Source organism: Thunnus thynnus, chromosome 16, assembly GCF_963924715.1.
Source record: "Thunnus thynnus chromosome 16, fThuThy2.1, whole genome shotgun sequence".
NCBI classification, from domain to species: Eukaryota; Metazoa; Chordata; class Actinopteri; order Scombriformes; family Scombridae; genus Thunnus; species Thunnus thynnus.
The window spans coordinates 1,481,803-1,496,430 of record NC_089532.1 but is presented as its reverse complement, the minus strand read 5'-3'; the positions used below and the strand labels follow the sequence as shown (position 1 = coordinate 1,496,430).

The window sequence follows — 14,628 nt, the reverse complement described above, 5'->3', positions numbered from 1 at the left end:
TTAAGTAATGAATGAGGGCTATATCTTGATAAAATATCAGGTTGAAACCAACAATTTGCAAATTGCTGAGTTGTTCAGTGTTTCAGCAGTTTACTAAAGGTGCTTAAATGCATCACTGTGTAATAAGCAATATTTTATTTTCCTGAAGGAGTTTGTTACTGCAAACTGTATCAGTTTGCTTGTAAATCAGCAGTCACTTCAGGATTTTGCAGTTTCTTCCCAGCTAGAAATTTTTGTTCTACAAACGTTCTGAGAATGTTTCATGTAATGTTCCAATAATGTTTTCAGTGGGAAGTTTTCTTTTGGTTCCTGGAATGTTCTAGGATAACGTTGTCTAAAAATATTCTTAGAATGTTTGGTGACAACCTTTATAAAATGTTTAGTTATAACATTGTTGGAACATTATACCCACATGTTCCCTAAAATGTTTTCAGCAAGACGTCTTATTTTGGTTCCCAGAATTTTCTAGGATAACGTTGTCTTACGTTGTCTTACGTTGTCTTATGTTGTCTTACGTGTTTAGAATGTTGCATTGAGAACATTGTTTGTTTGTTATCATGTAACATTGTTGGGATGTTTTATAAAATAACTTTCTATAATCTGTTACCTCAACAACATCAACAAAACATCTTCAGAATGTTGCAGACAAAACGTTCTACTTTTGTTAAAATATAATCCCATTAAAGGAACGTTTTATAAAATAAGTTCTGAAAACATTTTTAGAATGTTGGTTTGACAAAATTATTTGCAAACATCCCTCCTTTTCTAATGAATTCTTCCTCATCTCCACTGCCCTACAGAGGATCAACAAGAAGGGGCCGGTATCATACAACTGGCCTAATGTTTCCCACATTTACATAGAACTTGAAACCAACTTGACGTTTGTCATATAAATCAATAGTTAGGGGCTCACACAGCAGACATGAAACCGCAGCAAAAGACACTCCGTCCACAGATGTCTTCCCTTGTGTTTTACGATCTCTCTACTCTGGTCCTCTGGAAACTCTGTAAGAAAAGAAAATGTTTTGTTAAGTTTAAAACAGATGTCTTAAATAAATTAAGTAAATTCAGTGTGACTCTGTTAACGTAAACTTTTACTACACATACCTCTGAGTGCCCCTGAGTGCTGGTACGTCTTGCCAGCCTGTGACAGGTGAACAAAGTAAAGGAAGCCAGTGTGGTGGTGCGAGTGAGTAGATCTGAAAAACATCGCGGCCAAATTCCCTGAAAAAGTCGAGGTCGGCATACGTTCAGCTTGAGCAGTACTCTGGGTCCGGGGGTCTTGGCTAATAGCTTTGTGTTAGCATGTCGCCTTTGCAGGTTCTTGGAGAGATTTGATGTTGTGTTCACAGCAGTGGATAGTTGTTTGTGGCCTCGACACAGTTTGCACTTTACCGTCACATTTTTATGTGACGGTAAAGTGCACATTTTTATGTGACAGTAACAAATTCAAAGTAATGTGCAGACCTCCACCCCTCAAAGGTTGTAGACCGCTCCGCCATTTTTGTCTTTTTATTTTGTAACGCATTACACCCAACACTGGTAAGCAGCATGTTACTGTTGTAGCTGCTGGAGGTGGAGCTAGTTTACACTACTTTATATACAGTTAGCTAGTTTAGTCCAGTGGTTCCCAACCTAGGGGTCGGGCCCCTCCAAAGGGTCAGCAGATAAATCTGAGGGGTGGTGAGATGATTAATGGGAGAGGAAAGAAGAAAAAACAAAGTTCTGATACACAAATCTGTTTTCAGTTTTTGGACTTTTTCTCTAATCTTTGATTTTTGCTGAAATATTGGATCATTTGAACATTTATTGAAATGAAAGCATGTGAGAAGTTTAGAGGGAAAAATCACTATTTGGTGGAGCTGTTAACAACTCATAGACATGTGAAATGTGACCCCGACTACACACTGCTTTTTGTAAGACGTCAAAAAAGTCAAAAAGGTCTGACTTCTGTGACCAGATGTGAATAATTATATGTTCAGTTTATAGTTTAATCATATTATGACTGGACTTGATGGATTCCACACATGTTTAATTTAGTGTTGATGTTCAAATAAGTTTTTTAGTAAAAACTGTAACACTGTAAACTTCAGCAAACATCTATTACGGCGTCTTCACAGCTTCAAACTGGAGTCAACATGTTGTTTCCTTCTGATGTTTATTACGATTGAACTGAACTCAGCGTCTCATATGTGCAGAGTTTTGATCAAATGATTCGTGAATGACTTCTGCAGTAGAAAAGGTGGAGTAACGTTACCTGTGATGGTTCAATAAATCAATCACAGCTGTCAGGAAACTAATCACCACTGTTTTAGATGCATTTCTTTGTTGCTGATTAATATAAATGACAAAAACTCTTCAGCACAGCAGCAGTTTGTAGAACAAAATCAGTCACAAGAAGTTTTAATCAAGTCTGGATTTAAACTTTACAAACTCGTCTTCATCAAACTCTGAACGACACTTAAGAAAACTCTCAAGTACAAAGTTCAGAGTGAAAGAGTTTCTGGCTGAGTGTGAACAAAAAGACACTTTTATCAAGTGATGTCCTCCCACTCACAGCAACATGTAAAAGTCAGTTTTACTAAACTGATCACATGATTGAAGGAAGTTCTGCTGTTTTCTCTGTTTAAGGAACAACAGCACACAAATACATCAATACAAACATGAAACTAACATTTAGAACAAAGAGAAGTTTATATTTTCATCTGAAGAAACGTCAGTGAAGGTAAAAGACGTCATCATGAGCAGCGATAGCCTCCATGGATAAAAACACACAGCAAAAAGTGACATTTAAAGAAACTGAAAACATCAACAGAACAACAAATGAAAAGAAGAAAGTGTTGATAATCCCAGTTTGATTGACAGCTGATCTCTGTGCAGTTCAGAAACACCACAGCAACGAGCTCTCAGAAACAATGGAGACAAAAACATGAAGAATTACAACAGAATCTGACACATGAAGTCTGAAATGACTTCTGTCTATTTGAGTTTACACATTTCAGCTGTGGTTCCATCATTATAAAGATAAAGTCCAGCATAGAGAGGCTGAGTGAATGTGGTCTGGACTCTGTGGAGGAGAGTCATGGTTTCAGAGACGCTGTAGAAGGACAGAATACCTGCTCTGTGATCCAGGTACACTCCTACTCTGGAGGAACCAGGACCTGAGACGCGATTTGAGATTGTTAAACAAAAATGTATAACTGTTAGTGCCACAAATTAACATCCAAGATTTGTCATTGAATCCAAATCCACATTCATACGAGGTTCCTGCTCTGCTGATATTCTTGTATGCGACTGCTACATAAACTCCTTCCCCTCTCCACTCCACCTCCCAGTAACAACGTCCAGTCAGACTCTCTCTACTCAGGACCTGACACCATCCAGTGAATCTGTCTGGGTGACGAGAATAAGACTGTTGTTGACTCGTTCGTTCTGCTTTTCTGTTCCCCTCAGATAATAACAGCTGTATGTGTGCTGTGTTTGGATCCAGAGTGATTTCACATGAATATCTTAAGAATCCAGCTCTGGTCTTTGGTTCTGGTTCTGGCAGTAAAACGTCCACTTCAGTCCCTGTCAGTGAGATGTTTGTCCTTTTCTCCATCAGAATGTCCTGTAGTAGATCTCTGAGCTCTGACACAGCTGCTGTCACATCCTCAAAGTATCTCAGAGGACGGATATTGATGCTGGATGAGTCTGTAGGTGCACTGAGTTGTGACAGTGAGGGGTAGTTGAGTAGAAACTGGTTGTGATCCTCTGTGTGTGAGAGCTGCTTCAGTTCAGCGTCTTTCCTCTTCAGCTCAGTGATCTCCTGCTCCAGCTTCTCCTGAAGCTCTTTGACTCGACTCACTTCAGTTTCCTGCTGGGATCTGATCTGCTGCTTCACATCAGAGCTTCTTTTCTGGAGGAGACGGATCAGCTCAGTGAAGATCTTCTCACTGTCCTCCACTGCTTTATCAGCAGAGCGACTGACGGCCTCCACCTCCTGCTGAAGCAGCTTCACATCTCTCTCTCTGTCCTGGATTCTCTGCTGGATTTGTTGTCGACTCACCTCGAGCTCTCTCTGCCTCTCAGTCCTTTCTGCTGCAGCTGAGACTGTGTCGTGGCCTTTATGTTCATCCACAGAGCAGAGATAACAGATACTCTGCTGATCAGTACGGCAGAACATCTTCATCACCTCATCATGACGAGAGCAGATGTTCTCCTGGAGCTTCTCCGAGGGGTCGACCAGCTTGTGTTTTTTAAATGTAGTTGACTCAAAGTGAGGCTGAAGGTGATTCTCACAGTAAGAGATCAGACACTGCAGACAGGACTTGAGGGCTTTCAGCTTCCTCCCAGTGCAGACATCACAGGCCACATCTTCAGGTCCAGCATAGCAGTGATCAGCAGGAGCAGCTTGGAGTCCAGTCTTCTTCAGCTGTTCCACTAAATCTGCTAACATGGTGTTTTTCACCAGGACAGGCCTCGGTATGAAGGCCTGTCTGCACTGAGGGCAGCTGTAGATCTTCCTCTGATCCTCTCCATCCCAGAAGCTTTTAATACAGCTCATGCAGTAGCTGTGTCCACAGGGAATAGTCACCGGATCCTTCAGTAGATCCAGACAGATCGAACAGCTGATTGTTTCTTGGTCCAGCTGAACTCCTTTCTGCGCCATTTCAGCTCTCAGTAGCAACGACTGTCTGAGTTTCACTTCCTGACAAGTTGAACATGTTTTACAGCTCATCACATGTTGGTTACACCCATCTATAAACTGTAGATCTGAAGGGGAGGGAACCAGGAAGTATGATGTTAATGGCTTGTCAGGGTTTGGTGATGCCTCCATATTTCTCTGACTCTTCCTTAAAATCAGATCAGTTTCTATTTATTGGTTAAAAACAGCTGATCGGAAACAGGGAGTTATTACACTAAAGTGTGATAAAATCATTTAATGGCCGTATCATCATTTTCTCACATAATTAATAAACTTCTCTGGAGCATTTTGACTGTGTTTGAAATAAAGGCAGATAAAACCAGAGAGTTCATCTTATCCAGCAACACTCTGCTGATAAATGTCGACCTTTGACAGTCACATGATCCTCTGTAGAAACTGTCAGCAGCAGCGTAGGAAGAAATATTCAGATCCTTTACTGCAGTAAAAGTACCAATACAGCAAAGTAAAAATACTCCATTACAAGTATTATGAGATTGATGTAGTTAAAGTATTGCAGTAAAAGTAGTGGTTTGGTCCCTCTGACTGATATATTATTATATATGACATCATTAGATTATTAATAGTGAAGCATCAGTGTTAGAGCAGCATGTTACTGTTGTAGCTGCTGGAGGTGGAGCTAGTTTACACTACTTTATATACAGTTAGCTAGTTTAGTCCAGTGGTTCCCAACCTAGGGGTCGGGCCCCTCCAAAGGGTCAGCAGATAAATCTGAGGGGTGGTGAGATGATTAATGGGAGAGGAAAGAAGAAAAAACAAAGTTCTGATACACAAATCTGTTTTCAGTTTTTGGACTTTTTCTCTAATCTTTGATTTTTGCTGAAATATTGGATCATTTGAACATTTATTGAAATGAAAGCATGTGAGAAGTTTAGAGGGAAAAATCACTATTTGGTGGAGCTGTTAACAACTCATAGACATGTGAAATGTGACCCCGACTACACACTGCTTTTTGTAAGACGTCAAAAGCCAAAAAGGTTGGAAACCAATTTGACAAACATCGAACCGTCTACCGTTTTATTTCATTTTTACTGTATTTATTATTTTTTTGTAAATCATGTTGTTTGTTGATGCTGTTTGTCCTCATCAGCTATCCTGTGTTGTTTTTAACACTATGTGGTGAAGCCAAAGACGTTTCCACAATCTCACTAACTAACTAAATAACTAATTAATGACTTAAAGCACTTTGACACCATTTACCATGATGAATGACAGGATGCATTCTTATTATCATGGTGTGTTTTAATTGGTTTAAAAACATGTTTTTGACTAAAACTGCAGACAGACCGAGTGGAGGAGCTTTAACCTCCACTACATCCCTGGTTAGCAGGATGAAGGCGCCCTCTTGTGTCCTGCATCAGTTTTCAGATTTCAGTTGTTGACCTGCTGTGATGTTCACTGCAGGAAGACGTGTAAAAAACTCCACTGAGCCTTTGGCAGCTTCAAACAATATCAGTAAAGACAGATTTTAATATCTGTAATATCACACTGTGTCAGTTTGTTGACAGAAGTCACATCCTGTAACACTGACGCTGCATTCAGGTCACATGGGAAAGATGGGAGAGAAGAGTTTCCAGTCTGCAAATATTATTCACATCAGCTTTCAGGTTGTAAACAGACCTTGTGAAAGTGAGATTTGATGCTGCAGGCTGTGATTTCTCTGACTTCTGTGACCAGATGTGAATAATTATATGTTCAGTTTATAGTTTAATCATATTATGACTGGACTTGATGGAGTCCACACATGTTTAATTTAGTGTTGATGTTCAAATATGAGTTTTTTAGTAAAAACTGTAACACTGTAAACTTCAGCAAACATCTATTACGGCGTCTTCACGGCTTCAAACTGGAGTCAACATGTTATTTCCTTCTGATGTTTATTACGATTGAACTGAACTCAGCGTCTTATATGTGCAGAGTTTTGATCAAATGATTCCTGAATGACTTCTGCAGTAGAAAAGGTGGAGTAACGTTACCTGTGATGGTTCAATAAATCAATCACAGCTGTCAGGAAACTAATCACCACTGTTTTAGATGCATTTCTTTGTTGCTGATTAATATAAATGACAAAAACTCTTCAGCACAGCAACAAAATCAGTCACAAGAAGTTTTAATCAAGTCTGGATTTACTGACTGACTAACAAACGTTTGTCTGCTCTGAACATGAACTCTGGACTTTGTGGTGTTTCAGGAGGAAAACTGCCTCAAATAAACTCTCATTTTAGTTTCACATTTTCTCCAGAAGCTTTGAATGAGATCCTGAGATGAAGACAGAAGAAAATATTTTGCTCGCTGTTGAAAAAACATCTTTATTGATTATGTAAAGCTTCAGATTGTTCACACATCCAATCAGTAAAGTCTGTTAAATGACTCTTGTTCAATGATTTCATGTTCAGATTCACTTCATCCACACAATCAGTTAGTTTAACCCAGAATGTACAAGAACATAATAAATGATTATTATCATGATAATTACAGTTTGATTGGACATTTCTCTATGAATTTACAAAGTGATGAGAACAAAATATCTATGATGAAGGAAGTTCTGCTGTTTTCTCTGTTTAAGGAACAACAGCACACAAATACATCAATACAAACATGAAACTAACATTTAGAACAAAGAGAAGTTTATATTTTCATCTGAAGAAACGTCAGTGAAGGTAAAAGACGTCATCATGAGCAGCGATAGCCTCCATGGATAAAAACACACAGCAAAAAGTGACATTTAAAGAAACTGAAAACATCAACAGAACAACAAATGAAAAGAAGAAAGTGTTGATAATCCCAGTTTGATTGACAGTTGATCTCTGTGCAGTTCAGAAACACCACAGCAACGAGCTCTCAGAAACAATGGAGACAAAAACATGAAGAATTACAACAGAATCTGACACATGAAGTCTGAAATGACTTCTGTCTATTTGAGTTTACACAACTCAGCTGTGACTCCAGAACCAAGACAAAGTCCAGCATAGAGAGGCTGAGTGAATGTGGTCTGGACTCTGTGGAGGAGAGTCATGGTTTCAGAGACGCTGTAGAAGGACAGAATACCTGCTCTGTGATCCAGGTACACTCCTACTCTGGAGGAACCAGGACCTGAGACGCGAGTGAAGGTTTTGTTGAACCAAAATGTATAACTGTCAGTGCCACACATTAACATCCAAGATTTGTCATTGAATCCAAATATACAGTCATACGAGTTTCCTGCTCTGCTGATATTCTTGTATGCGACTGCTACATCAACTCCTCCCCCTCTCCTCTCCACCTCCCAGTAACAACGTCCAGTCAGACTCTCTCTACTCAGGACCTGCATATAATTAGTGAACCTGTCTGGCTGACTAGGATATGGGTGTATTTGACTCATGAATGTTGCTTTTCTGCTCCCATCAGATAATAACAGCTGTGTGTGTGCTGTGTTTGGATCCAGAGTGATTTCGCGTGAATATTTTAAGAATCCAGCTCTGGTCTTGGGTTCTGGTTCTGGCAGTAAAACGTCCACTCTAGTCACTGTCAGTGAGATGTTTGTCCTTTTCTCCCTCAGGATGTCCTGTAGTTGATCTCTGAGCTCTGACACAGCTGCTGTCACATCCTCAAAGTATCTCAGAGGACGGATATTGATGCTGGATGAGTCTGTAGATGCACTGAGTTGTGACAGTGAGGGGTAGTTGAGTAGAAACTGGGTGTGATCCTCTGTGTGTGAGAGCTTCTTCAGTTCAGCGTCTTTCCTCTTCAGCTCAGTGATCTCCTGCTCCAGCTTCTCCTGAAGCTCTTTGACTCGACTCACTTCAGTTTCCTGCTGGGATCTGATCTGCTGCTTCACATCAGAGCTTCTTTTCTGGAGGAGACGGATCAGCTCAGTGAAGATCTTCTCACTGTCCTCCACTGCTTTATCAGCAGAGCGGTTGACGGCCTCCACCTCCTGTTGAAGCAGCTTCACATCTTTCTCTCTGTCCTGGATTCTCTGCTGGATGTTTTGTCGACTCACCTCGAGCTCTCTCTGCCTCTCAGTCCTTTCTGCTGCAGCTGAGACTGTGTCGTGGCCTTTATGTTCATCCACAGAGCAGAGATAACAGATACTCTGCTGATCAGTACGGCAGAACATCTTCATCACCTCATCATGACGAGAGCAGATGTTCTCCTGGAGCTTCTCTGAGGGGTCGACCAGCTTGTGTTTTTTAAATGTGGTTGACTCAAAGTGAGGCTGAAGGTGTTTCTCACAGTAAGAGGCCAGACACTGCAGACAGGACTTGAGGGCTTTCAGCTTCCTCCCAGTGCAGACATCACAGGCCACATCTTCAGGTCCAGCATAGCAGTGATCAGCAGGAGCAGCTTGGAGTCCAGTCTTCTTCAGCTGCTCCACTAAATCTGCTAACATGGTGTTTTTCACCAGGACAGGCCTCGGTGTGAAGGTCTGTCTGCACTGAGGACAGTTGTAGATCTTCCTCTGATCCTCTCCATCCCAGAAGCTTTTAATACAGCTCATGCAGTAGCTGTGTCCACAGGGAATAGTCACCGGATCCTTCAGTAGATCCAGACAGATCAAACAGCTGATTGTTTCTCGGTCCAGCTGAACTCCTTTCTGCGCCATTTCAGCTCTCAGTGGCAACGACAGTCTGAGTTTCACTTACTGAGAAGTGAAACAAGTCTGAGCTCTGATCTGAACAACATGTGTCTCTGCAGTGAATGCAGCCTGACATGTTGGTTAGACCCATCTATAAACTGTAGATCTGAAGGGGAGGGAACCAGGAAGTATGAGCACAGAGTGGAGCTTGTTGTGTTTGAAAGAACAGGGAAGTTTATCAGGACGAGGAGCAGCACTGTGAATTAAAACTGTGTTTCCTCATTTACAGTGAAGTCTCAGTTAAAAGCTGCTCACCATCTGAAAACATGTTTACATTTAGCTGTAAAATATTTGTCAGGGTTTGGTGATGCCTCCATATTTCTCTAAATCTTCCTTAAAATCAGATCAATTTCTATTCATTGGTTATAAACAGCTGATTGGAAACAGGGAGTTATTACACTAAAATGAGATAAAATCATTTAATGGCCATATCATCATTTTCTCACATATTTAATAAACTTCTTTGAATATCATCCCAAAGGACATGAATGAAGCAGATCAGCTGATGGAGTACATTTGTTGATTAGTATGAATTGATGAATCTAGAAAGTGGATGTACTTTTGTCTTTTACATTTGATTAATCAACAGACATCACACTCCAGCGTTTTATTTTCATCCTGTCACTACAGTATTAAAGCTTTATTGATCATTGTGAAGAAAATGATTCACATTAAAGCATCAACGAGAAATAAAAGCTGCTTCAAACACACCGTGTTCAACTTGAACTTCAGCAGCTGTTAACACAAACTAAAATTACTGCAAAATAAACCAGAACGCAGTGAAAACTAAAGTCAAATAATCAATAATAAAGGCTTTAATTTCATTTTTTTTTGTTATTTAAAAGATGCAACCTTCAAGTGTGTGTAAAGGTTGGGCTGTCAGAGATGATTCCTCTAAACACAGACAGGATTGTTTACTATCAACCAAAACCAAAAGGAAAGTGAAAGGAATCAAATGAGGAAAAGCAACATATTATAAAATTATACAGGATTTAATATTTTCTAAAGGTGAAAATTAAAGTAAAATACCAACAACAATTAATACATTAAATATTAACAGCAGGTAAAAACATAAAATCAAAATAAGTTACTGTGCTGTAAAAGATTAAAACAAAGCAACAAAACAATCAAACTTTACTGATATAACACCTTTAAAATGAGATGTTACACAGTGTTTTTCAGGAGGAAGAAAAGAGAAAGAGGACGATAAAAGACAGAGAAGACAATTTATAAAAACACAAGGAAAATAAAGAGTACAAAACACTAAATATAAAAGTATAAAATGAAGAAAAAGCCAAATAAAATAATTATATATTTCAGAATAAGGCTTGCAATACTCTATATATTTTTCCTTCTATCAGTATATCATCATGAAAGACTCAAACCAGCAATGAATTGATCTACTAACAAGTATTGTGTGTGTATCTAAAGCCTGATATATCTGATTCCTCCGTTGTTGTCTAAAAACTATTAGAAACACATCAATGAGCCACATGTCTGAAAGTGTGTAGATGTAACAGAACTGGACCAAGAATTGAAAGAGATCCTGTTGCTTTTACTGATGTTGTTGTGTTTCTGCTCTCAGATCGACAGAGGAATGGTGATCTACGTCTGCTTCTTTAAAGGAGCGACAGACGACATACTGCCCAAGATGGGTGAGTGACCTTTGTTAACCTTTTGATACAGATGTTTTCCTTCTTTGCATTGTAAACCCACTCAGTATGAGATGTAAAGGTAAAGCATCCTTCGTCTGTGTGTCTCTGCCGTTCAGTGTCCACACTGTTGAACCTGCGGCTGTGTGAGTCCGACTCGGGGAAGATGGTTTCGGTGTTGGAGCTTCCCGGCAGCCTGCTGATCGTCCCTCAGGCCACGCTGGGCGGGAAGGCCAAAGGCAAGGCCATGCAGTACCACAACAACATCGGCAAAGAGGACGGACTGCGGCTCTACAGCGCCTTCGTCTCTCTGTGCGAGAAGGAGATGACGGCAGCCGCCGCTTCAGCCGGGACCGGAGCCGAGGTGACGGTGAAACACGGAACGTATGGAAACAGACAAGTGCTGAAACTCGACACCAACGGACCTTACACACATCTGATGGACTTCTGAGACGTGAAGCTTTGAATTTGTGTCACACATCAGCCTTGTTCCTGGAAGACAGTTTGACATGTCACATTAGGAAAATCACAGGTGTAAATAATAAAAAAAAACAATATAAAAATGATATAAAATGTCATTACTGGAATACTTGAATAGAACAAAACCATCATTAATGTTGTTAGTAACACCTATATTCTTTCTACTATGATAAAATGTCATTAGAATAAGTGGAAACAACTGTGTTTGTGTGCAAAATCTTTAATAATGTCTAAATATCTACCATCAGTCTCTGGAGATGATCGATCCGTTGGATCCATTTGTAATTCAAAACTATATTTTGTAAGTTTCAAATATGTCACTGTTTCTTTATGATATAAATCTGCTAGTTGAGATTCAAGATTGGAGTTTTAAGTTGTAATAGCAAGACTGCGCTTTAATATCAAGTTAATTCAATTTTATTTATATAACACCAAATCACAACAGAAGTTATCTCAGGTCACTTTTCACATAGAGCAGGTCTAGACTGTACTCTTTAATTTACAGAGACCTTTATCCATCATACTATCAGAGAGGCATCTGATCGTCCCAAATGTATTCTGCAGCAGGACATCCAGCCAGAGTCATAAAGAACTATCTTCAGCAACAAGGAGAACAAGGAGTCCTGCAATCTGAATCTGGTGGAAAGTATTTTATTTTTCAACTTGCTCATATTGTCTGTAAATCTGACAAACAAACTGAAATAACAGAGAATAGTAAATGGCAAACCCAGACTGATCAATAGTTTTTATTCTTCTGTTTGTGAGTGAAAGTGAAGGATTTTTACTTTTATCTTTCACTAAAGTCCAAAATGTTCCTGTTAGCAGTTTGATAAATTGCAGTCCAGGACCGTCTCTGCAGCAAGAACTGGTGAATTACACAGGACAGCTTTCACAGCTTGGAAGGCCTGCTCACATCTGGAATCCCACACCAACTCCCTAGCAGGACTGACAAGGTCAGTCAGGGGAGAAACAATGGTAGCAAAGTTAGGACAAAAAGCCCTATAGTAACCTAGGAATCCTAGGAAACGCCATAACTGGCGCTTGGTCATGGGAGCTGGATATTCAGCAACAGCACTGATCTTAGCTGCAAGGGGGCGAACCTATCCCTGACCTACTTCCTTGCCGAGATAGGTGATGGTGGCTTTTGCAAACTCACACTTACTCAGGATCAGGGTCAGTGAGGCATTTTCAAAGCGCTGGAAAACAGTCAGGAGAGTATTCATGTGACTCTCCCAGTCAGGTGAATACACTACAACATCGTCTAAATAGGTCTCACAGTTAGTTACGCCAGACAACACTGTCCACATGAGTCGCTGAAAAGTGGCAAGGGTGTTATACATGCCAAATGGTCTAGGGGTATGATTCTCACTTGGGGTGTGAGAGGTCCTGGGTTCAAATCCCAGACAAGCCCCCATATTATATTACGGCTGGCTCAAACACCGAACATAATAATGGAGACTACACCAGTAGTAAAGTGCTACATGTGAATTTATTACAGAAACATGAATGAATAAAGGAAGGCCGGATACCTAACACCAAAAAAGGTGCTACTGCAGCAGGATGGAGAGAGAGAGCTGAACAAAGAGGACTCAGCCCCACTAATCAGCACAGGTGCCTGTCAAACAAACAGGAAACACCAAAATAAAACAGAATGTAATATCTCTCTGTGAGGTGACAGAGTTAAACACTGAACCAACATGACAGCCTCATTCTCAACTTTCATCTGCATGAAAATCAACAGAAAAATAAATGAAATGACCTCAAGTTCACCACGACACGATATCTGTTGTTTTATGTTTGTCAGGACTCAACAAAACTTCTTCACACTAAACTTGATCAAATGAATTCTTACTATTTTCCAGTCTTTTAGGCCTGTATAACAAAGACTTTATCAACTAAATGCACAAAGAAAATCTTGTTTTTTAAAAGCAACAAGTGATAGAAAACTCTGCTCTTTCCTCTGTGACAAAGCTGCTTTAGTGAAGAAAGCTGAAAGTTCAGAGACTGATTGACAAACGTTTGTCTGCTCTGAACATGAACTCTGGACTTTGTGGTGTTTCAGGAGGAAAACTGCCTCAAATAAACTCTCATTTTAGTTTCACATTTTCTCCAGAAGCTTTGAATGAGATCCTGAGATGAAGAAAGAAGAAAATACTTTGCTCGCTGTTGAAAAAACATCTTTATTGATTATGTAAAGCTTCAGATTGTTCACACATCCAATCAGTAAAGTCTGTTAAATGACTCTTGTTCAATGATTTCATGTTCAGATTCACTTCATCCACACAATCAGTTAGTTTAACCCAGAATGTACAAGAACATAATAAATGATTATTATCATGATAATTACAGTTTGATTGGATGTTTCTCTATGAATTTACAAAGTGATGAGATCAAAATATCTATGATGAAGGAAGTTCTACTGTTTTCTCTCTTTAAGAAACAACAGAACACAAATACATCAATACAAACATGAAACTAACATTTAGAACAAAGAGAAGTTTATATTTTCATCTGAAGAAGCGTCAGTGAAGGTAAAAGACGTCATCATGAGCAGTGATAGCCTCCATGGATAAAAACACACAGCAAAAAGTGACCAATTTGACAAACATCAAACCGTCTACCGTTTTATTTCATTTTTACTGTATTTATTTATTTATTTATTTTTAAATCATGTCGATGCTGTTTGTCCTCATCAGCTGTCCTGTGTTGTTTTTAACACTATGTGGTGAAGCCAAAGACGTTTCCACAATCTCACTAACTAACTAAATAACTAATTAATGACTTAAAGCACTTTGACACCATTTACCACGATGAATGACAGGATGCATTCTTATTATCATGTTGTGTTTTAATTGGTTTAAAAACATGTTTTTGACTAAAACTGCAGACAGACCGAGTGGAGGAGCTTTAACCTCCACTACATCCCTGGTTAGCAGGATGAAGGCGCCCTCTTGTGTCCTGCATCAGTTTTCAGATTTCAGTTGTTGACCTGCTGTGATGTTCACTGCAGGAAGACGTGTAAAAACTCCACTGAGCCTTTAACAGCTTCAAACAACATCAGTAAAGACGGATTTTAATATCTGTAATATCACACTGTGTCAGTTTGTTGACAGAAGTCACTTCCTGTAACACTGACGCTGCATTCCAGTCACATGGGAAAGATGGGAGAGAAG

At 39.6% G+C, this 14,628-nt stretch overlaps 2 protein-coding genes and 1 pseudogene across 2 annotated transcripts; 1 reads left to right on the top strand and 2 right to left on the bottom strand.

The window, feature by feature from the left end:
• Nucleotides 1-2,224: 2,224 nt before the first annotated feature.
• On the bottom strand, nucleotides 2,225-4,854 carry LOC137199215 (tripartite motif-containing protein 16-like; annotated as a pseudogene).
• A 2,154-nt stretch (nucleotides 4,855-7,008) lies between these two features.
• Nucleotides 7,009-9,416, bottom strand: LOC137199649 (tripartite motif-containing protein 16-like). Its single transcript, XM_067614084.1, has one exon. It carries the CDS (start codon nucleotides 9,288-9,290, stop codon nucleotides 7,620-7,622), a length of 1,671 nt encoding a protein of 556 aa, XP_067470185.1. The 5' UTR covers nucleotides 9,291-9,416; the 3' UTR covers nucleotides 7,009-7,619.
• Nucleotides 9,417-10,716: 1,300 nt separating this feature from the next.
• LOC137199650 (D-aminoacyl-tRNA deacylase 2-like) lies at nucleotides 10,717-11,949 on the top strand. The gene is made up of 3 exons (XM_067614085.1): nucleotides 10,717-10,740; nucleotides 10,909-10,978; nucleotides 11,095-11,949. Exons 2-3 carry the CDS (start codon nucleotides 10,921-10,923, stop codon nucleotides 11,424-11,426), a joined length of 390 nt encoding a protein of 129 aa, XP_067470186.1. The 5' UTR covers nucleotides 10,717-10,740; nucleotides 10,909-10,920; the 3' UTR covers nucleotides 11,427-11,949.
• The last annotated feature ends 2,679 nt before the right edge of the window (nucleotides 11,950-14,628 follow it).

Excerpts from the sequence above, each read along its gene's own strand:
- LOC137199650 (XM_067614085.1), top strand. The coding sequence starts at position 10,921 with ATGGTGATCTACGTCTGCTTCTTTAAAGGAGCGACAGACGACATACTG. Across the intron at positions 10,979-11,094 it reads CGACATACTGCCCAAGATGG|TGTCCACACTGTTGAACCTG; the intron begins GTGAGTGACCTT and ends TCTGCCGTTCAG.
- LOC137199649 (XM_067614084.1), bottom strand. The coding sequence starts at position 9,290 with ATGGCGCAGAAAGGAGTTCAGCTGGACCGAGAAACAATCAGCTGTTTG.